Source organism: Leptidea sinapis, chromosome Z (genome assembly GCF_905404315.1).
Source record: "Leptidea sinapis chromosome Z, ilLepSina1.1, whole genome shotgun sequence".
NCBI classification, from domain to species: Eukaryota; Metazoa; Arthropoda; class Insecta; order Lepidoptera; family Pieridae; genus Leptidea; species Leptidea sinapis.
The window spans coordinates 18,157,755-18,180,295 of NC_066312.1; the positions used below are offsets into that span (position 1 = coordinate 18,157,755).

At 33.9% G+C, this 22,541-nt stretch overlaps 1 protein-coding gene across 2 annotated transcripts; it reads left to right on the top strand.

The window, feature by feature from the left end:
- Positions 1-62: 62 nt before the first annotated feature.
- Positions 63-22,405, top strand: LOC126978424 (protein nervous wreck). Of its 2 annotated transcripts, XM_050827197.1 has the most exons (18): positions 63-195; positions 6,539-6,682; positions 7,593-7,678; positions 11,049-11,193; positions 12,689-12,825; positions 13,248-13,401; positions 13,574-13,801; positions 13,876-14,061; positions 14,146-14,382; positions 14,786-14,930; positions 15,036-15,202; positions 15,285-15,434; positions 15,572-15,835; positions 15,979-16,092; positions 16,174-16,282; positions 17,235-17,432; positions 19,397-19,428; positions 20,117-22,405. In XM_050827197.1, the coding sequence occupies exons 1-18, from the start codon at positions 175-177 to the stop codon at positions 20,588-20,590; spliced, it is 2,991 nt and encodes a 996-aa protein (XP_050683154.1). In that variant the 5' UTR covers positions 63-174; the 3' UTR covers positions 20,591-22,405. The 2 variants fall into 2 exon arrangements, with proteins under 2 accessions (XP_050683154.1, XP_050683155.1); XM_050827198.1 differs by lacking the exons at positions 17,235-17,432; positions 19,397-19,428 and having other exon boundaries at positions 20,117-20,317.
- The last annotated feature ends 136 nt before the right edge of the window (positions 22,406-22,541 follow it).

A 22,541-nucleotide genomic window follows, 5' to 3' on the forward strand; every position in this document is an offset into this window, starting at 1 on the left:
TACGATGATTGGAGACGAATGTTAATAAACACGCATGCGCGGAGGTTGCTTCGGGCGTGCAACGGACATAAGCGGCAGAAAACAGTAACGCTTGCGTGAGTCGGGATCGATCCGACTACTTCCGCGCTTCGACCCGCCGCCAAATCCGTGTCGTAGCCGTGGAGAAGCGTCACCATGCAGCCTCCTCCGAGAAAGGTTAGTCTAAACATTTAGGACAGTACATCCATAAACACACAACTTTATATATCACTACTAGTAAAACGATACGCTAAGGTGCTTTAAAAGCAACCCCTGGCAAGTGTAAAGCAAACATAACATACCACACTATTATTCAACCTTCATACACTTTATTCTTATCTATATTTTATTATGTAACAATTCTAAATTTCATAACAAATTTTGGAATAAAACCCGGTTACCAAAGTGAAGCGATAATTGAGGTCATGATGTTAAATCAAAATGTTATATCATAGACTATCTGAAAAATACAATCACTATCGAAATTTTTGATTTGTAACTCTGATATTAAAATATACGTTCAAAAATCTGTATTTCAGAACTAGGTTCTACTGTTTTTCCTAATTGCATATATCTTAACAGTATGTCATTAGTTGTATGGTATACTTTAAAATTATACTTTATATTATTAAATTAGATCGCATTTAATTATTTTTGTATTATAATAATAACTGTAGTATGTACAGAGCTGTACATACCTGTAAGAAAGCTATTCTGTTAATAATGTTCGTTTTATATTATTCTTATTTTTGTTTAGTTTAGAATAGCTTGCTGGTGTGTCTATAATAAATAAATAACTAACCCATTAAGCATCAAGCCACAGTTTTACTGATCTATGTGAACAGAGACACATAATATAAGCAACGAAATTTTGATTGTTTACCAGTTTAGTTCGCACTATTTCATAAATACGTAGAACGTTCGATAAATAATGATTATTTATTTTAAGAATTCCTTTATTTCTGCACTAGAGCGACTACGGCATCATCATTCTAGAAACTCTGACCTTTTATAGAGTCTTTCAACCTCGGAAGTAAATATAAATCACTGGGGGCTAGTTCTGGTAAATATTGAAGATGCTCAAGTATTTTGAAGCCAGCATTGCAGCCGTAGCGACGGACCGGTGAGCTGGGATTGGATCTTCATGGAACAAAACAATTTTTGCTAGTCTCACTCGTCGTTTCTCACGACGGCAGTATTATTATTGTTGTTGGGGAAATGAGCACTTCAATCTGAAGATCTATTGTGCGTGTGCCCCTACATGTGCTCGGATGCACGCCCTAGCTGTGATGAGTTAGTTCGACAACGGTTAGAGAACTTTTTTCTCTTGGATATTCGGAGTTCTTATTTCATTTTAATAACATCTTCCAGGCCCATGACTTTTAAGAGGCGTAGTATCCTCAGTGGACACAAGTAGTGTAGGTCTTCTTTCTGGATATTGAGGACCTTGAATCAACCTGCCCTCATTGCGGCGGTGGCCTCATATTCCAAAAAGATTTACTTAGGATTTTGGATTAGGCCTTTTGAAAAAATATACACGCCGCCAGTAACTCCAATGTTAAGATCTACAAGCATGACCACCCCATAATGATGTTACATTTAAATTGAATGCCAATCGACTCGCCTTTAATTTTTTAGGGGTTAAAGATGATGGTCTCTTTCAGGTAGATGATCTGTAACTTTGTTTCAGGATATTATGCTACTTTTCGTCCTTCTCTGGCTATAAATCGAGCTAATAAATGTTCAGGATCTTGCTGTAACCAGCCACTGTTCAGGCATTATCTATAAATAAATTTAAATGTTTTATCAAAAAATGGCTACTACACAGCCGAATATCTATGTGATCGGACTAGATTATGATTATTTTATAGCAATAGCAATGACACAAAAACGAGTACAGTATTGTATATTTTATTAAAAAGAGCACAAAAAAAAAGGTTGGGAGTGTTTCTTGCGCCGCTTCTTCTCTCTCACAGTGACATTTGTTTCCAAAGCGGTGGTAGTATCTAGGATATTAGAAATGACATCAAAAATAATGTGCTCTGATACGACGAACTGATAAAACAATTGGATGTTCCTCTACGTAGAAATTAGGCGCATCAAAATGCAACATTAAAATACGGTGGACCATTTGCATGTCAAGTATCTGAGTAAACCTTGATTTACTCCTTAAATACTGAAAAACAGATAATAAACGCACGAAATTCAAATAAACCATTTTCGACTACACGCCCTGACAAACTGAATTAAAAGACAAAGAAACAAAAATGTTATAATTGTTTATTTTGTAATATTATCAATATTCCCGCTTTACTAACCAGTATGTTACTTTTTTTTTAGTATGAGTTTACACCTCATTGCCACTTTTAATTGGACACCTTTCACCTAAAGGGCTTCCTACTTTTAATTAATATTTTCTATTTTCGCTTACTTGCATTATGTAAGTACTGTATATTTATTAATTAAAAATATATCAGAGAATGTTTCATTCACATATTTTTATTTATAAATACATTTGACCGTCTTTAATAAATAAGATTATCAAGTCTTAGTATCACTTGGCGAGTTGCAAATCAAGAAAATCGTAAATGACTATTGAAGCTATTCAATGATAAGAATTTTAAAAATTTGTGCGACTCTATAACCAACTTACGAGTAAGAGGGTTGAAACGTTGGATCAAGAGAGATTGAGGGTTCAAAAATAGTATGATTATTTAATAGCAATGACGATGACAGTAGAATATTGTGTATTTTATTAAAAAGAGCGCAAAAAAAGAGTTTCTTGCGCCGCTTCTTCTCTCTTAGAGCGCCATTTGTTTCAGAACCGGTGGTAGTTTTAGAAGTGACATGAAAAATAATTCTTAAGAAATCAATTTTGAGAAAATAAATGCCTTTATGCCTTAGTAATATGGAGCCCGAAATTAGAACTCCTAAAACCTTATACCAGCCGTGTTTGTGTTTATTTCAATTGCCGTAAGAGGTACACTATAAATATGCGCAAATAATTGTTTAAAAGAATAAAACTTTTGCATAAAATACTAGATCTCGAACGAAGAATGGTTACAAAATAAATTATGTCTACAACCTTATCCACCCTTTTTCGTTAATTCGCATTGGCTTATTTATATACGAAAAATATAAAACATGCTTTAAAAATTGCATGTCGTAATTTTAAACTATTAAACAACTACGAAATATAGTTGAAAAACAAAAATCGATTTTATTTGAAAACATTTTAAGGAAGCGAAAAGATAATATTTCTTCAAGGAGGCATTAAAATTTTAATTTCTTCTCTTTTTACTTTATATGGCAATACAACGTTTGCTGGGTAAGCTAGTAGTAAGATAATAAAAAAAAACTGCGGCACTTGAAATATTTTTAAATATCTATATTATGTGAGCACATATTTAATCCGTATAGGTAAAAATTACCGGATATATATATGTTTGCTAAAAAATACATTCAACCAATTCTTATATGAGTAATCATTCTTCTAATTTTCGCGCCAGTCGCTGTTAAATATTCTTGTGACATTAATAATGGAGCGAGATGACAAAGAGATTGCTGTCGCAGCATTACTCAAAGCAGGGATTAAATCAAATTAAGCCAAATGCTCACTTTGGTACTCTTCATTCGTTTTGTATTAGTCGAATGGTCATACCGGGCTATTGATAGGTTTAATGAAACCTCGTCGTCAGTCCGTCTGTGACAAAAACATATTGTCGTATTCGTATTAAAAAGGCGATCAAAGCCGCGAAGGAACAGGTTCGAAAAAATTCTAGCCGGAACAAAAGACATCTTCTTGGAAAATAAAAATAGCACCTAGACCCATGTCAAATATTTTCAAAGAAGACTTGGGGTTCTTAGGACCCGTGTGTATATTATTATGCACGTGTGTGTTATAGTTCGGTTTATAATCTAAGAACGATGTAATCAGGCTCACTTTACGAGCATGTGAGTTGAAATAGTTATTAACATAAATACTGAGATATGTACAGTTGGTCAAATGTTACCTTTCAATGACTACTCAAATTCATATTTAAATATTTTTATTCAAAATAGTATGTGACATCACTTATTGAAAGTCAAAAACTACCACTCATTCCAAAAAGAATGTCTCAGACCTGAGAAGAATGGGCGCAACAAATTCAAGACATAACATTGTACAATTAAACTTATTATCCTGAGGGCGGTCGCTCCATTCTCAATCTGTGGCATCATTAAAAAAGTCATTTATGTTATAACCTTTACCAAACAAACGTTTCTTAACAACTCAGGCATTCGATTACCGCGGATACCCAATTAATGTATTTACAGGCCAACATTATGCGATGTTACTTTGAAAATATTTTACAAAGTTATTATGGTTTGTTTCACAAAAGGCAAGTAAAGTAGCGAATTGTCATTGGATAAATTGATTATGATCGCATAAAAGTTCTAAGTAAGATAGATGGCGTTTCATAACCATTTCAGAGAGCTTTCAGAGCTATATTTATTTCCTAAATGACTGATGAGGCAAGTCGGTTTGGCAACCTCGCATTCTACAGTGATGCATGAGATAATAGAAGAAATATATACCTTTTTTGGTTTGTTTTTGATTTCTAAGAACTGCTCTCACAATAAAATCATTCATGAAATAGGTAAATAGGTAAGCATTGCACTTTTGAATATGCGAATGTCTGTTAATTAAGGGTATTGTGTCTTTCATAATATTAATAAACATAAATATAAAAAAACTAATATGACATTGGCGAGTATATTAATTAATTTAAAATGCAATAAAATATTAACTTGACGATACATAAGATGCTTGCTGATTTTTACAACGTGCATATATTTCGCACGGGTTATTTGCCGATGGGTGTTTTCCTGACCTGGCCCGTGTGATTTTTCCTGTTCACTTCATCGTGGTTTAACTTAGGCAACACTTCTTTTCAAATTAGCTCTATAAATTTGTGCAATCTATCAACTTTCATCCAATTTTTCCTTCTTCCTTTCAATGTTTCCTTCTGAACAAGTGTTTACCTGTATTATAACTCCATATTCGCCTTATTATTTCTCAATCTATCAATCAAATGAACTCCACACACACTTTACTAAGCTCTGAATATATCTTAATTAGTCTGCTTTCTTTATTATTCTGCCAAATTTACCATTAACACCTCTCTGTGAACATTCAGACGTGGTTTCTTGGAAAAACATTTCAAGTTCATCTCTCGTACACTAACTGAAATATACAAGCTCTTTCGCTTGTTATTCTGTCGAACCAATGTCAATTTTTTCTTACTTTCAATCACTTTTTTACCTTTATTATAATTATTATTTGAAGAACCCTCTATTTGTATATTGGAAAGCCACCCGGCTATTTCTCTAGTCCTCATGAGTCCTAGTAACGCCGCGTCCGTCAGAATTTAACTATTGTGTTCGCCACTCATACTTATAGCTCGTCATCAAGCCCTGTCCCATTTACGAACCTCAGTATGTTCTTGACGCGAGTATCACAAACAGCACCTGGGAGAAAGGTGTAGTCATCAAGGATGGTGTTACCCTTATGCATTAGTGGGCCGCAATCGCAGAGGAGCTGAAGAGGCGTTTCATCGGCCTCGAGGCAGTTATTTCTTTTATTAGCGAACAACGCAAGAGCGATCACAGACCTCAATGAATAGGAGACATTACAATGAGATGATTAATTCGTTACCCAGGTTCAATCTGTTTCACGTCTGTTTGGCTACGTGTCTTGCAGTCAGCCAACCTCTGTGAAACGCTATAAGTGTCACTTTAACAAAGTTTAAGTTTAAACAAACCAAATTCATAAAAACAAAAAGAAACCTATTTTAACTTTATGTTCTTTATGATTCAAACCATTGTTATAAGTTATAACTGGATACAAGAAACTTTTGGCTGTAATTTTTGAAAGAGAAGTTGTACACAACAAACTTTTGTTATAAAATAATTGGCTAGGTCAGGAAAAAATGTTTTGTATGAAATGTTATGACTTAATGCTACTAATTTGATGGGCTATATATAAGTAAAATGAAGCCCATTGTCAATAATTAAATTATGTTTTATTATATTATAGCTAGTTTACTGTCTCTTAAGTATTTTTATTATTATAATTGGAAAACTAACTAGTAGCTAAGTATTATATGTTTCACAATATACAAGTAAAGTAACGAAGAGGCTACTTGCAACTCATCTATCGAATAAAGACATCGTTTGAGTTTCAAAATGTATAAATAGTGTTATCTAGCAGATAAGCGCCATTTAAATTATAGGATGGATCAAGTAGCAAATATAATATTATTAAATATTATAAATAGCACTTAGTGCGATTATAACAAATGATACCCAGTAAGAAGTGGTTTACTGATAACTGGAATGTGTAAAATATTAGTTGGTAAACTCGTGTTTTCCGATGTAGTCCTGAATCGTAACAATTTTCTTAATATATCTATTTTAACATTGAACACAGAGCCATTTCAGCTAGAATTAATAAATTAAAAAAGCTAATTTGTTCCAGAGTAACTACGCGAAGTTTTTGAAGAACTTGCATGCTGAACAGATTACGAAGTTACATGCAAAGAATCAACATGAATGCGATTTGCTCGAGGACTTGCGAACCTATACTATCAAAAGGTCCGCGATCGAAAAATCGTACTCAGAGGTATGTTGTTATGGTTCATTATATTTTAAAATAGGAAATAGACAAACGAACGTTCGGGTTTCCTGATGGTAAGTGCATTAATTGCCAACTAAGCGAGACACAGAGGCACAGGCCCCGACTGCATTCAACTCACGCGCTATCTATATAAAATATAATTATGTTGAACTCAAACGCTGGCAGCTATTGAGGCCAATGTATCAGTCTAGCTATCCAACACAGAAACGCTGCCAGTATAAAGTACATTTAATCGTGGTGATAGTTTTTACTTTATGTAATCATGTCCTGTCTTATTAATAAACGCAGTGTAAAGTTAGGTCAAGTTTAAAATTATTTCTTCATGTCATGTAATCTTTAGTGACAAAGGTAAGTTAACGACAAAAAGTTTTAAACTGGAAGTAACTTTATAAGCATTGTTTTGTCTTTAATAAGCGCACATTTTGCGTGATATAAAACTTTGAACAGACAAGTTTTTGAAGTAAAATCTTCTTTAGCGGCATTGAGCAATTTTCTTGGGATGAGTATTAAATTTTAAACTCGCGTCAGGACACGTGACCTGATCAAAAATTTTAGTTATATCATTAAACTTTTTAATATAAAATAATTGTAATAGTTGTGATGTGTTAAATTTTTTCTTTAATATTAATTGTCATTTTGTGTTTTTTTTGTTTACGATAGTGCAATAAATGAACATTTTATTTAACCAATGTTCAAGATATCACTTCTGCCGGCACTCCGGGAGTGCAACTCTTTAATTATTTATTGTCTGTATATTAGTTTGTTTCGACTTATCCCCGAAGAGGCAATAAGTGTAGATTTTTATAGTAGACTACGCAGACAGAGTTACGGAAGTTCACTTGTATTTATATTAAAAATGTGTTTACATAAACGTGTACAATTAAATTTCTTTTAGGCGCTTTTGAAAATATCTTCAGCCTATCTCAACAAGAAAATACCCAACATACCTGATCTGAAAGTAGACGGTGCTGAAGAAAAATGGTAAGACATATTTTTTTAATCAATAAATTAAAATTAGGATATCATCCCCACCATCTGTATGTGTGGCTTTTCTCCACAGTGCAGTTTTCAAGGGTCTTTCTTCCACGTACGACCAAGCTATGGAATGAGCTTCCTTGTGCGGTGTTTCTAGGACGATACGACATGGGTACCTTCAAAAAAAGCGCGTACACTTTTTTAAAGGGCCGGCAATGCTCTTTTGGCTCCTCTCCTCTGGTATTGCAGGAGAATGTGGGCGGCGGTGATTACTTAACATTAGGGGTCCCGTGTGCTCGTTTGTCCTCTTTTCCATAAAAATAAAATGACGGTAGTAGGAAGTAAGACAAACGAGTGTCCAGTTCACCCGATGTTAAGTGATCACCTCCACCCACAATGTCTTCCAACAAGAGAGGAGTCACAGGACCTTGCCCGTCTTTCAGGAGGGTGTACACGCTTTTTTTAAGACACCTATTAGACTGCAGGTTATTATTATGACAGTTATATGCATTATATTGACGGCCTTGTCGAATAATAAAAAAAAATATGTATGCTCATACTCACTGGGCTAATCTGAAAATATAATCAAAATCGGTTTGTACCTAATCGACTTTGCATCAGTGATTTTTCTCAAAACAACAATTATTAGTGAAGCCCATTCTCATCAATGATTGCCTGACTTAAAAATAAAAGAATAAGCCATCATAATTATTTATTTATTTGGAAACAAATACAGATACATCCTTATACAAAATATGCATAGTCTGATAGAGATAAGGACATAAGGATGTCGTCTCCTTAAACAGTTCCACTGAGTACACCTAATATTTCAATTTAAATAAATTAAATTACACTAAGAAGCAAACAACCTGTAAAAAAAATTCAAAAACTTTAATTATATATAATTATAAATAAATCTGACATAATGCAATTGTAGACATTGTTAGAATTGAGAAGGTTGATGATATCCAACTTACTCTGAGCAAGCATTTAATACTAAGCCTATATTTACTTAACATTGGGTGAGAACGAATATCTGTGAATTTCAATATATTAATACAACATTAGTGAAAGAAGGATTTCTATCAAAGAGAGAATAGAGTATATTGTATAATCGTGGAATGAGAAACTGAAAACTGATATTACAGCCTTTTGTACTTTGTTGTTCCCTGGTTCGAATAGGGGATAAAAGGTTCTATTGAGATGTCGACTTACATTACACATCTATTCAACTTCGCATAAGATATAATTAGTGGTATCTTTAATGCAGCTATCCAGTTACTTATACCTTTATCTTCCACATTTAAGCGAGTAATAACGGCTAATAAATCCTTCACAAATAAAATGGCAAATTTACATGCCGTTCTAGAGTTTCATTTTCAACAGGCGTAGAATGGTTGTTTGTTTGTCCATATAAAAATTAAACCGATTTGATGTGAAATAAAAAAGAGTATTATTAATATTGCTAATTCACATAAAGAATACTTATGTTCAAATACTGCGCCTGGCTGGCTTGATTTTAGTTGAACAAGTACTACTACGAGTTTCTATAATCTAAAATAGAGTCTATAACAGCATTTAAGATTTTTTTGTTCAGCTGATGTTAATTGATATGCCCTGCCCATAACAATACAGTGCCACGCAGGATTCTTGAAAAACCCGAAAATTCTGAGCAGCTCTACTATTACTATAAGGTGTTAAGTCTTATTTGACCCGTAAATTTAACTAGCTATGGCGCCCTTCAGACCGACACACAATAATGCTTACACATTACTGCTTCACGGCAGGATAAGGAAATATAAAATAAAGTATTCACTCATTATTGAGTGTAACACGGATCCTTACAACATGTATCATCATCAGCCGGAAGACATCCACAGCTACACAAAGGCATCCCCCAAAGATCTCCACGACGCTCGGTCCAGCGCAAGAACATACATATCAATAATTTATAAACTTCCAATCATCTATCTTGAAACCACAATTAAACAGACATTTTATTAAAATAATAGAAAAACTCCTATTCAAACTGGGCAACAACTAGCTGGTACCGCGAATTAGAAAGAATACTGACTGAGACTGTAAGAAGGCCTACGCAGTGAACTATGTACAGTACTGCGTAGGCGTCGAAAAGGGGGCTAAAACTTTATAGAGTTGATGATGTTTTGTGTGACTTTTTGATGGGGCAGTGATACAGCGTTCTGTGTTTGAAAAGGGACAATAACATTTCGGAACCAATGAGCACTATGTGATGTGTTTCTACCTAGTTTTGGATCCTTTCAGTTTTTAAGTAAGGGATTCTTAAATAACTTAGGGTTAAAATAAAATAATTTCGACGTCATTCATAAATCTTGAAAACATACATTCATATACATAAAACTAAATAAAGATTATTTACATAGTGCTCAATAACAACTATTTACAGGTTTAATAAATATCTTCGTCTAATTCTCAAGTAACTTAGTTTAACCAGAGAGTTGGCACGACTAGTTACGTATGTTAAACTGTAACTGTAGATTGGCAAATTGAAATGTCTTGTCGTAATTAGACAGATAGTGACATTAGATAATTGGTGTCATGAACAATCATAAATTGTTGTATGAGATATCAGGTACTTCGCTTGTATAACAGGTAACTTCCATATCTATTCGATTACATTGCTCCTAATGTCGTGAAATTACTCAAAAACTATCATCATTAACGAAAGCAATGTTGGAAAATACGTTTTAGTGAGCTAATAAATAATAAAAACTGGCTGATATGCTTGCGCCCAACCTTTTCAGGTCTGAGGTAGTCTTTTTTGAATGGGTGGTAGTTTTTGACGTTTAATAAGTGATTTTGAATCCTATTCTGAATAAAAAAAAATTAAATTGAAATTGAAAATAATCTTTCTATATTTAAGGTCGTTTCAGGCGACTATATGAAGGTTTCCTACCTTCATATCGTCGTCTGATGAAGTAGGTAATCATCGTTATTATCAGCCGAAAGACGTCCACTGCTAGACAAAGGGCTCCCCCAACGTCATTCAACGAATCCCGGCGATCTTGACCAGATCGTCGGTCCATCTTTTGGGGGTGCCTACTAATACTGTGTTTTCTGGTATTATATATGTCGGCATTCGAGGACTTTACTGCCCCATAGGTCATCTGTCCGCCTATGCCATCCACTGCCACTTCAGTTTCGCAATCATTTGGGCTATATCGTATTAAGCAAATATTTTTTTCTTACTATTAAGTGGGACCCGTCATATTTGGAATCCTCCTGGATTAAGATCCTGAAAGGCTGCTAATTTCCTGCTCCACAGTTGTCATGCAGCCTAGACTATTCCAACGCAATAATGGGTAAACAACTTCATCAGTGTATTTATTATTATTAGGAATATGTGGAACGTATGGCGAACAGTTCTAGAAGAGAACGAGAAGCTGGCGCGTGCACGCTTAGCTGCTGTTGAGGTGTTCCAGCAGCAGATTGCTGACGAGGCTAAAATGTTACGACAACATAAACTTAATGTTGCTAAAAAGGTAGGTGTAATATTTCTCGCAAAAATTTTATCTACTTTGTGGGCAATATTAAAAAAGAGTAGGGAACGAACATACGTATTTCTTTACATCGGAAATCTTGTAGTCTTACTCAAAAGATTGTGAGCTGTTGATGTGTCGTGAGTGTTGGAATTTGACCAGAATATTTGGAAGGAACAAAACTTTCAACCTAAAATACATCACAAGGAACAGTAACATTACAAGGAAGGTAAACTTTCCTTGTCTAATCAGAATTTAAACTGAAATATGCAGTGCCTTGCGAGTGATTAAAGAAATGCTTCAGCGAGTCCAGCATCGTACATAAATTTTGTTTACAAATTTTTACAATTAATTTAAAGAAATGCTGTTTTCCATTAGTAAGATTTTCTAAAAAATTAAAATTGGTCTCTCAATAACCTACACCCGCTTTTCAACTGCTCATAAAATAACTGCACAATATTCCAGTTTTATCTATATATAAAAGATTTCTACCTATGTGTTGAGTTGACTCACCACGTTATCTGTGGAACTATATAAGGCGTAGAGACTTTAAAATTTGGTAGAAATATTCCTTTCACAGAGTTGAGGTCAACTAAGAATGAAATTCCACCCGCAAGAGTTTTTTTAATACGAAGAAAACAATGTCTGACTGGTCAGCTATTATATATAATAATACGCTTTATTTGACCTATGACATTCTACGCTAAAAATTTGTGAAACTTATCGAATATAATAAATGATTTCATAAAAAAAAGATGCACTGCATAGGTACAAAGTATTTCGTCATAACTTTCTCAGTATCAACTGATTCTGCAAGGGCAAATAAAGACGAGATTAGATTTAATTTTATTAACCCATTCATTTGAATAGTACGTGATATTAATTCATTACATACCATTTTTGATATTGGATGTTAAATTGATTTATTTTTTTTTTAAATTCTGAGATACTTCTTGATATTTTATGTGAATCGAAATATGAATGCTCTTTTAGTAGATTTTTTGCAAGTTTACATTGAGATAATGTTTGCTAGAAACTGTGATTATCATAATTTTAACACCACAACCAAACATAGACTTGTTCTGCATACTACTCGGCTTAATCGAATTATGTAGAAAGTATTTTGTTGGGTGTAGTATATGCTTTTATAACATGATCCCAGAAAATGTACAAAACGTGTTACGGAATTCAAAAGAATTTTGAAATATTATTTAAAAAAAGATCGCTGAGTTTCTTGCGCCCATTCTTCTCAGGTCTGAGGCATACTTTTTTGAATGGGTGGTCGTTATTGACGTACAATAAGTGATTTTAAATCCTATTTATAGTCCATTTTGAAATAAATGTTTGAATTTGATAAAGCTGCTAATCACCTAATAATTGCAGTATTTTCTCAAGCAATTATTTTAAATCGATCGAATGACATATATTACGTCCGCCATGAGAATTTGTCATTATTATTTTTCTTTCTTTGAATTAATTCTTGGTTGTCTCGGTATAGTGTACAGACTCTCTCGCTCAAGCACACAAAGAACTACAGACAAGTGTGATGGACGTTGATAAAACGAAGAAGTTTTACTTTGACGAGGAACACACTGCCCATGATGTCAGAGACAAAGCTAAAGATATAGAGGAAAAGTAAGTACATAGTATAATTAAACCAATGCTTAATTATTCGTATTTTATTGTGAAATGTGTACTGATCTATAGCATTTTTTCTTAACCATAATGTCTTTCACCACTATGCTGATAATAATCATCATCAGGGTTAACACAAGGTACGAATACAAAATAATGTATGTGCTTCTAACACAGCTAGTATTTTAGTAAATGTACTTTATGCAACATTAAATGTCAAACGCAAATTCTGTATATTATGCTAAAAATTGCTTTGCTCCACTGCGGCTTGGAAGTGTAATGCAATGTAAATGCGATCCAAAACACGAAACATCGAAAGTGATCTATTTATATGAAACATAATATGTATCGCTTAAACTATTTAAAATTCTATAAGCTTTATCCAAAATCATGACAGGTTTTAAATAATTTAAATATTCTAGATTAAAGAAGAAAAAAGGTTCATTCTTTCAATCTATTACTTCGCTGCAAAAGAACAGCGCAAAAGTTTCCTCACGACGCGATCAATTGGAGGAAAAGTCGACAGGGGCAAGAAATGACTATCTCTTGAGCATTGCAGCAGCTAATGCTCACCAGGTAAGCTACATCGTTTAGTAATAGATCTATTACAAAATGTTATGATTATCATCATACCATCATCTTGGCACAAGGAATTAATACGCAATTATCCATCCGTTCTATGCGGCCCTATCTTTAAAGATACCTTTCTGTTTAGACTCTGGTATATTAATTTGATTTAAAATTCCAGAATCGCTATTTTTTGGTAGAACTACAATCTTGTATGCAAAATATGGAGGCAGCTGTATATGAAAGAGTATCGGACTTTTTAACATTGATGGGTCGAACTGAGCTGCTTACTTGTTCTGCCACTCAACATTCTTTCGGAAAAATAAGAGATCAAGCTCAACAACTCACAAGGGAATATAACTTACAGTGTCTATACTTGTATTACCCTGTTCTGAAGCAACATATTCAGGTATTCAGAATGTACATAAATTAATAATAATATGAAATTCAATCGTCATTATCTTTATTTTATTAAAATTTCAGTACGACTTTGAGCCTTGCGATAATGACCCAGTTGATACAGTTACAATGGAGCAAGAATCAGTCGTACAAACTTTAGCTCAAGAAGCTAGACGCTGGGCAACAAGAGTTGTACGAGAAACTGCTGTCGTGAGAGATGCCACACGCAAGTTACATTTATATCAGGCTATGAGAGATGCGGGCCAAAAAGTAAGGATAATTTTTTATGATTTTTTTAGTTGTAAAGATACTAGACATACGAGTACAACCAATATTAATTATAATATAAATTAGGTTGACCCCAACGATCCAAATGGACCAGAATTGGAAGTTCGTATGGATGAATTACGTTCAAATATAAGACGTTCAGAAACGTCTAAAGCTAAATATGAAGCAAGATTAGAATGCTTGAGGGTGAGCGGAGCCCCTGTTGATGAATGGCTGAAGGAAGTCGACTTACTCGCTGTCCAAGAAACTTTGCCTCGAAGTAGCAGCTTAGCCAGTGTCAGAACAGATGCATCAGGAGCAGCAGTAAGTAATATTTATACAAATATTATAAAGATATAAAGTTTGTGAGGTTGTAGGGGACAATCTCTGTATCTACCTATTTTGAATATCCTGTAATTAGTAGAAAGCCACATTATTTGTAATTAACTCGAAAACTGAAAAAGACTTTTCGGGTAATAATAGGCGGATTTGCAAAATAAGTCAGGGAAAAAATGGTCGAGTGAAAACGTTTTTTACAAAATCTGTCGTAACGACGGAGATATATGATTGTTTTGTATATAGATATATATATATATATGCCTATGGCATTGGTATTGGAACACCAACTAAAAAGGTTAAACTGATAAATGCGGACGAAGTGGTAGATAATAGCTAATTAATACATCAATTATTATAAGGCAACTTTAAAACGCAATATTTTACACAGGATCCACCTAGCTCGGATTCATTCTATGATAGTGATAATACGGAAGGAGAAGCACCGACAACTTCAGCTGTGGCGACAACATCCGGACATCAACGCACAACTTCAGGCTCACAGCACGAAGATGAGCAGGATGAAGATGAAGATGGTAAACATCGTTAAAACATAACTAGGACGCTGTAATAAGTCAAAATGATACCTAATTGACATTCGTTTTATTTTGAATCAAATACATTAAAATGATTATTTACAGCTGAATTAGAAGAAGACCGTATGCGCATTGAACAGATTACTGCGGGTTGGGATGACCCAACGCAAGTGAACTGGGGAGAAGCAGAGTCTGAAGCACCAGCTACACAGGATGCTACTGAAACTCCAGCACCAAATCCCTATAAATGCACAGCACTGTATTCTTACACGGTTAATAAATATAATATACAATAAAATTTAACATAATTCGCCTAAGTCTTACTTATTATAATAATCCATCATTTTATTTTAGGCCCAAAATCCAGATGAACTTTCTATTATTGAAAATGAACAATTAGAGGTAGTAGGCGAAGGTGACGGGGATGGTTGGTTGCGAGCACGTAATTATCGGGGCGAAGAAGGCTACGTACCACATAATTACTTGGACATAGATCGAGAACAGGTGATTTAAATTTTTTATATAACTTTCCAGGAATTCCAAAACAATGTGTCAATGGCGCAATTCAAAGAACAATAGCATAGAAACCTATTTTTTGTATTGCCATCAGACTTAATATTAATTATGCTTCTTTTTCGCAGCCCTCTACCACACCTGGTTTGGTGACACAGATTTCCTTCTCGTCAGTGGATTACACAGTTGAAGGTGAAGATGCAGATGTAGTGCAATCTCCAGATCAGATTTCAGTAATCTCAGCTCCTGTTGTCAAGCCCGAAGAGCCAAAAGTTGAACAGCAAAAGATTATTGAACCGAAAGCTGAAACATTGCCTACTCTTGGCTATTGCTTCGCGCTGTATGACTACGACGCAGAGGCTTCTGACGAGCTAAATCTGGAAGAAGGCCAGGTACGACAAATGATGATAGCATTGTAATATAATCAAGCTGCATAACAGCAAAAGTTGTATAACTCACTGTATTAAGTTCCTTATATGCAGCAATATAAATATACAATAAGCTGATAATTGAATTAATATTACGACTTTTTAAGATAATCCGTATCACTTCGCGGGACGCACATGGAGTAGATGACGGTTGGTGGCGCGGTGAAGCCAATGGTGTGATTGGTAACTTCCCCTCATTAATTGTCGAAGAATGTGACGAGGTAATAGTAAATTTGTAAGATTTATAAATTGTTTTTAGTGGTATACGATTTCTTATTAGTTTTTGTTGTTATTTTGATTAGAACGGAGAGCCCTTGAGTGGGGGAGACGATGATTGGACTCATATTAGCTCAGAGGCGCCAGTTTTTGCTTCACCTCCCGGATCCCCAGGTGGTGGATTTGCTGACGACCGTAAGTTTATTTTTAGGATTCCCTAAATTTCTCATAAAATTTTTGTTGCACCTGTCTCTCGTATTTCGACAGATACCTATGTTGATATTATGTTGTCTCTTCTATATGTTGGGATTATTAAAAAATGTCCATGTACGAGTGACTTTCTGTCGTTGTCATACATTACAATATAAATGTAAAGTTCTACATTGTACTGTAACATCGTGGCATATCGTTTGCGATATCACAATACATAGCTTTTTGGCTGATTCGGTAATTAGTTGTTGTGTTTTAGCCCCAATTGGCATGGTTATTTGGAAGCACGTATCGATCAGGATAGATTTGGATAATATACAGATCAGCGCTGTTTTTCACTTATCCATTGTTTATTGCTGCATGTTTCTTGTAATTTGCACGATTAGCTTAAAGAACTGAACGCTATTGTTTACAAATAAGCTATAGTTTACAAGTCGATGTACAAACATGAAGAAATATCATCCAGTGTCATAACTTCTATATTTTTACTATCTCTATATTACTTACTTAGTTACTAAATGTCACATTTATTGTTATCTTGTATTAGTTTTCGTTGTATTTCTGTATATATAGATCACTTATAGGGAACTTAGTTTATGTAACTCTAGGTACTAGGTATTTATTGTGTGTTTCCGTAACAAACTCTGTTCTTTATACTTTAATATTAAAACATTTTAGTAGAAAATGGACAGTACTGGATATATATGGTCTGAGTATAAAAAAGCCCTAACATTTAATTTCGAATACATCTTTAAGTTGCAGACACATAAAACAATACAAGAAAACCTTTGATACACTTACATAATTTGTAAACATGCAATTATAGATTGATGTCAGACAAGATCTATGCCAGTAAATTGTTACTTATAATTTGTAAAGGATGAATAGAGTAAGACTGTGAGGCTGAAATGTTTATCCCATCCTTGGACGCTGCTAGAGATCGAGATAGACAACAACAATGTTAAAAATGCGGCTCCCCCTGCGGCACCCCCGCCACCACCACCTGCCGACATGGGAGACTCAATGGACAGCCAGCCAGACTTCAGTTTTAATCTAGAATTAAGTAGGATCCAGCACAGTCAATATGACACTCAGTTCTCGGCTTCACAGCAACCCGCTGCGCCGGCCATTATCGGTAAGTATTTTAATATCACAAAAACCTGATTACCATCCTGACATACAAATTGTTTGATACAGAAAAGATGTCTATATTTAGTTCAAAATATATACGCAACAAGGGAGGGAAGCAGGCTATTGCTTCCCTACCCGAACAGGTTGAATTTTGGACGCAGTTTGTGAATAGCTTTTTCCCTACCCTGTTGCATATAGGTAGGATTGCTTAGCACAACTGTAAGTTCGCTTTTTTATATTTTCCGCCATGTTTTTGGAGAGGAAAGTGGCCCTTTTTGGTCCTCTTTATTTTCCACAACAACAATAACACGTCAACAAATACGAGAGCCGAAAAGTGCCACTTTCCTCCAGAAAATAGGATAAAAAAGCGAACTTATCGCGCAGGCGTGGTATGAAATACATATATCTTTCGAAACACTTGCAAAAAAACGCAGATACGACGCCTGTAAGTACATTTCGTGCAGTAAAATAGGTAATCAACAAAGTACCTTTTTTACCACACTTTCCGATGCAGAGCGCCATGCGTGTGCTTTACGTTTTCCTTTAATGCACATAAAATATAATTAAGAATTACACTTAGGAGTATCATTTTAAGAGAATAAATAGACTGAAGGAACTACCTGGAAGACATGGCTCCAAATCCTCCGTTTTCAAATTAGAAATATCAAAAATTGTGGCATCTGTCCGACTGATATCCATTAAAAGAGAAACAAAATTTTGTACAACACCTTTTGTGCTGTTTTCTCGTATACCTATGACACACGTGTAGTTAAAGTTAAGTATATTTAATACACAATTCCAGGAATTTTGAATCATAATTAGCTTTCTATTAAATGTAAATAATGTTACTATGTGACGAAGTCTGCAAAGGCAAAAAGGAATTAGGAAGCATTCAAAAGCATGTGCAAATTGTGCTACTGAGCTGTAAATGCTAAGAGACATAAATACTGACAAGTTTATTTGTCTATAAATATCCATATACATATTTCCCACTGTCTGGAACTACATTTGGTGTATTTCACATGAGAAATGACTTAGGTAGAGTTTTTCCAGCCATTATTATATTTTGACGAGGAACATTAGAACGTCAATCATATACCTAACATCGTGTAATTATTGTAAATACTATAAATGCTGGTTTACTGTGTTCTATGATGTTAGTCGTAATTGGAGATCATCTATATTTGATTAACAACCCTTTGTTAGCAGCTAATAGCTATGCAACGAAGTTATGATTGCATTAAGCTATTAACCTACATGAAGACTTAAATATTTTACATAGGAAAACCATATACAGGGTGGCCGAGAAGTTAACGTCCAAAGCTAAAATTTAAAAGCCTCATGGTGATGAGTATCCGAATCACCCCTATGTATGTTCTACGATTTTGCGTAGTTTAGGAGATTATAATTATTTTCCCCTTTTATCCGCTTTTTTCACCTAATTGTGGTTTAGGGCTTTTTTAAAATTTTTTGAACACTTTTAGTTAATTTTATTGTTGATAATTATTAACTAAAGTTGCAATAACCACATAAGAAACTATGAATAGTTTAGACAATGTGGAACTAGTTTAGAATTAAGTCGTAAGTGCAAGATAACTGCTCCAGCTAAATTCATGAAAATGTTTAAGGTATCAAAAAAATAAATGGGGAGCCTATGGCTTCTAACTATTTTTAAAAACTTCCCAGAACATTGGCCAATAAAATGAGCCAAATTCAAATTTCATCTTTGGACGTCAACTTCTCGGCCACCCAGTATGTATCCTAGATAATAAGATTCAATGCAAAAGTTACCTGCGCCTGGACAAATGTATGTAGAAAATTTGCTCGTTTAAATAAGACGAAAGCTACTCATTCATGAGTGTTTTATAATCGTATTGATGTAAGCCGTTTGCACTCACCACCAATAAATGTGTTAAATAGACATTACTGAAAATAAATATGACATTTGTCGCCTTTTTCATGCTTCAGTCGATGAGGTTGTCGGCATTATTGAAGACGAGGTTTGATTATGTTTCAAAATAAATAATACATAATTTAAGTTCTTGCTACTTGTTTGTGCTAGTGTGAATTATGTCGCTCTATGTCTATCTATAACAATGCTTTAAGCTTCTACTTAATGTGTGTTTAGATTAAGTGTTCTTAAGTGATCTTTATGAATATTGCTAACATCGTTTAGTTTATTGCTTTTACTTCAACTCTTATACAGTTAACTTTTCACTTAAACGTAAGTTTGGTGCCTTAGGTAATTATAGGTAGTATGTACCTAAGTAACCTAGGTTTACCTTATTTTTACTATGTAACCTATAAATATAAATGCAATGATTATTTTTTTAGAAAAGATAGAGAATAAATAATAATTATAATAAAAAAATTCTGTGAAAAAAATGTATCTAGCATTTTTAAATTATGGCTATATTTTATATAGTTCACCTCATTACAGCTTGTAGGTAGTGTAAATATTGCATGAATTTATCACTGTAGAATACATTTCTAATTTAAACTGTTGAATATTTATTATAAATTTATTAGCTGTTACAACGTAGATTATTAATAAATTATCTAATTCTTCTATGAACGACAGAATAATATAATTTTATATGCTTTATACTTATTCATAAATAGTATTAATATACTACTTATGAATATTGAGAGAGTATTATAATTAATTAAACATAATTTTCATATTAGGACGACGAGACACCCCCCGACCCTCTGCCGAAGCCAACACCGCCAAAAGTTGAATTACCAGTAGACGAGTGCGGTTTGGGTGTAGCACAAATAGTCATAACAGCAGCCACCCCAATGATAGAAGAACCAGAGCAACCCTTCCCGCCCTCGGAGGCTGCCGCTGAACATCAACAAGAAGAAGCAGAGCCTGAGACCGAACGTGCTGACGATAACGATGATGATGAGTCCTCTTTATCGGAACAGACCGCGGTGTGCTTGCGTGAGGAAGAAGGTCACGCCGATTCGGCTCCTCACCCTGCGTCAAGTTCGACAGGCTCGGAGGGCGATTCAACGGGAGCTTCTGTCGGCTCTGGCCCCCCAACTGCGCCCCAATCCCCCCCATCAGCCCCACGCGCCGGTCGAGCTTCTATTCCTGATGAACTCGAACCAGCTCAGCTCGCGAGACTCACAGATCTCAAAGAGTCAAATGCTTAACATGACCCTGCTGACTGAACACAATTTGTAAACAAGTCTCAAAATTTTATATTCAACAATTTACTATTCACTAATATTAGATACCTTCGTGCATTGAATACCTTTGAATCTTCTATAGCTCGTGTTACTGATATCTGAACTGTTACTGAAAATATTAAGAATTATTTCCCTATTACTATTACTATCTATACTATAATTTGATATAATAGACAAGTAGTCTATTATATGAAATTCTCGTGTCGCGGTGTTTGTTACCAAACTCCTCCGAAACAGCTCAACCGATTTGAATGAAATTTTTTGTCTGTATCGGATAAATCTAAGAATCGGCCAAGATCAATTTTTTTATACCCAAGTTTTTTTGCAATTTTTTTATTAATTCATATAGCAATACAACGTTTCCCGGGACAGCTGGTATATATTATATATTCTTTGGTAACTAATTAGTAACTACCGTCAAATACTAGTACTTCGTATGGAAGACGGTAAAAAGACGGAGAAAAGAAAGAGAAGACGGTAATACACAAGCTAAAGAAAGGCAAACATTCAACTAAGATTGAAGCATCATAGACATTGCTTAATAGCCTGGTAAGATGAAATGCTTTCATTAATTTTTGCTGTTTTACCTGCTAATAGTAGTACCAAAGATAAAAATATAATTTATGACTAGTTACTCGTCCAGTCAGTAGTTATATGGGAAATAATTACTGTGCATATTAATTATCGAGATGATAGTACCACGGGTTACAGTATTTCGAACAGTTAATGTTATTTTTGATCATTCTCACAATGCAATTGAACATTATTATAACACTATTAATATATCTCAATACGGTTCATAATAAGCAATATATTATATCCAGTGATTTTAAAAGCAATCTGTTAAATTTAGCGATAAAATATTAGTTATAATATATATCTATATTTAAACTGAATTCGTTTTGCCTTATTATAAATGTTACCCAATATTTAAGCAACAGTTACACAACCGAAAGGTTCCGTTTAATAGACTATAATAATTATAATGTTTAATAAGGTCGTTCATATAAAATAATACTAATAAATGAAATATTGTAACACTCATTTAATATATTACTTTTTGCAATATTTATATAAAAATTGTAAATCAACGTCAAAAGGTCACGCTCTGAAGTCTGAAGTGAATAATGCATAACTTTGAACCCTTCTCAATAAATGAATAAATTCAAAAAATATAAAACCTATAAAATATGCCTTAACTAAATAACAATATTTGGAGTGAAATTATTCCTAAGCGGGGTCATGTAGACATATAAATTGTATATAAACAAATACATACTTTTACTATAATATAAAAAGTATGTCGTGACACAAACCAATAATACTCTCTAATAAATAATCAAACAATATGTTGTGTTAGTAAATTTATTTTTTAATATTATTATTAAAAAATAAATAGTTATCTATTGTGCGCCTAAGAAAAAATATACTGAAAACTAAGTTAAAGGTAAATTAATAAATTTTCTTTCTAACTTAACAATTAGTGTAATCTGACCGTTCTCTATCTAAATACAAACATTTGTATTTTATATACCTACTGACTCAAAGATGTTTAAATTTATTGCAATAAATATAGTGGTAGGTAATGGATCGTAGGTAAATATATTATAGTCTATCTGTAGTCCATTATTAATGAACTACCAACACGTTACACGTAGATAATTCATTCTATTTTCAACATATAATTTTCCACATTTGCGTAACAAATGACTTATGATCCTCAAAATATGGTAGGTTTGCAGTCACTTCAAAATTCAAAAATATAGTGTGTTTAATAATAAGGTTCAAAAAGTGCGTGAATGTATATTTATAAGTAAAATCACAAGATGTATTGAGTACCTACAGTAGATGTATAAATCCACACACCTGAAGTAAATAAAGATATTATGCAAGCATTTTACCAGTGATTATAAAA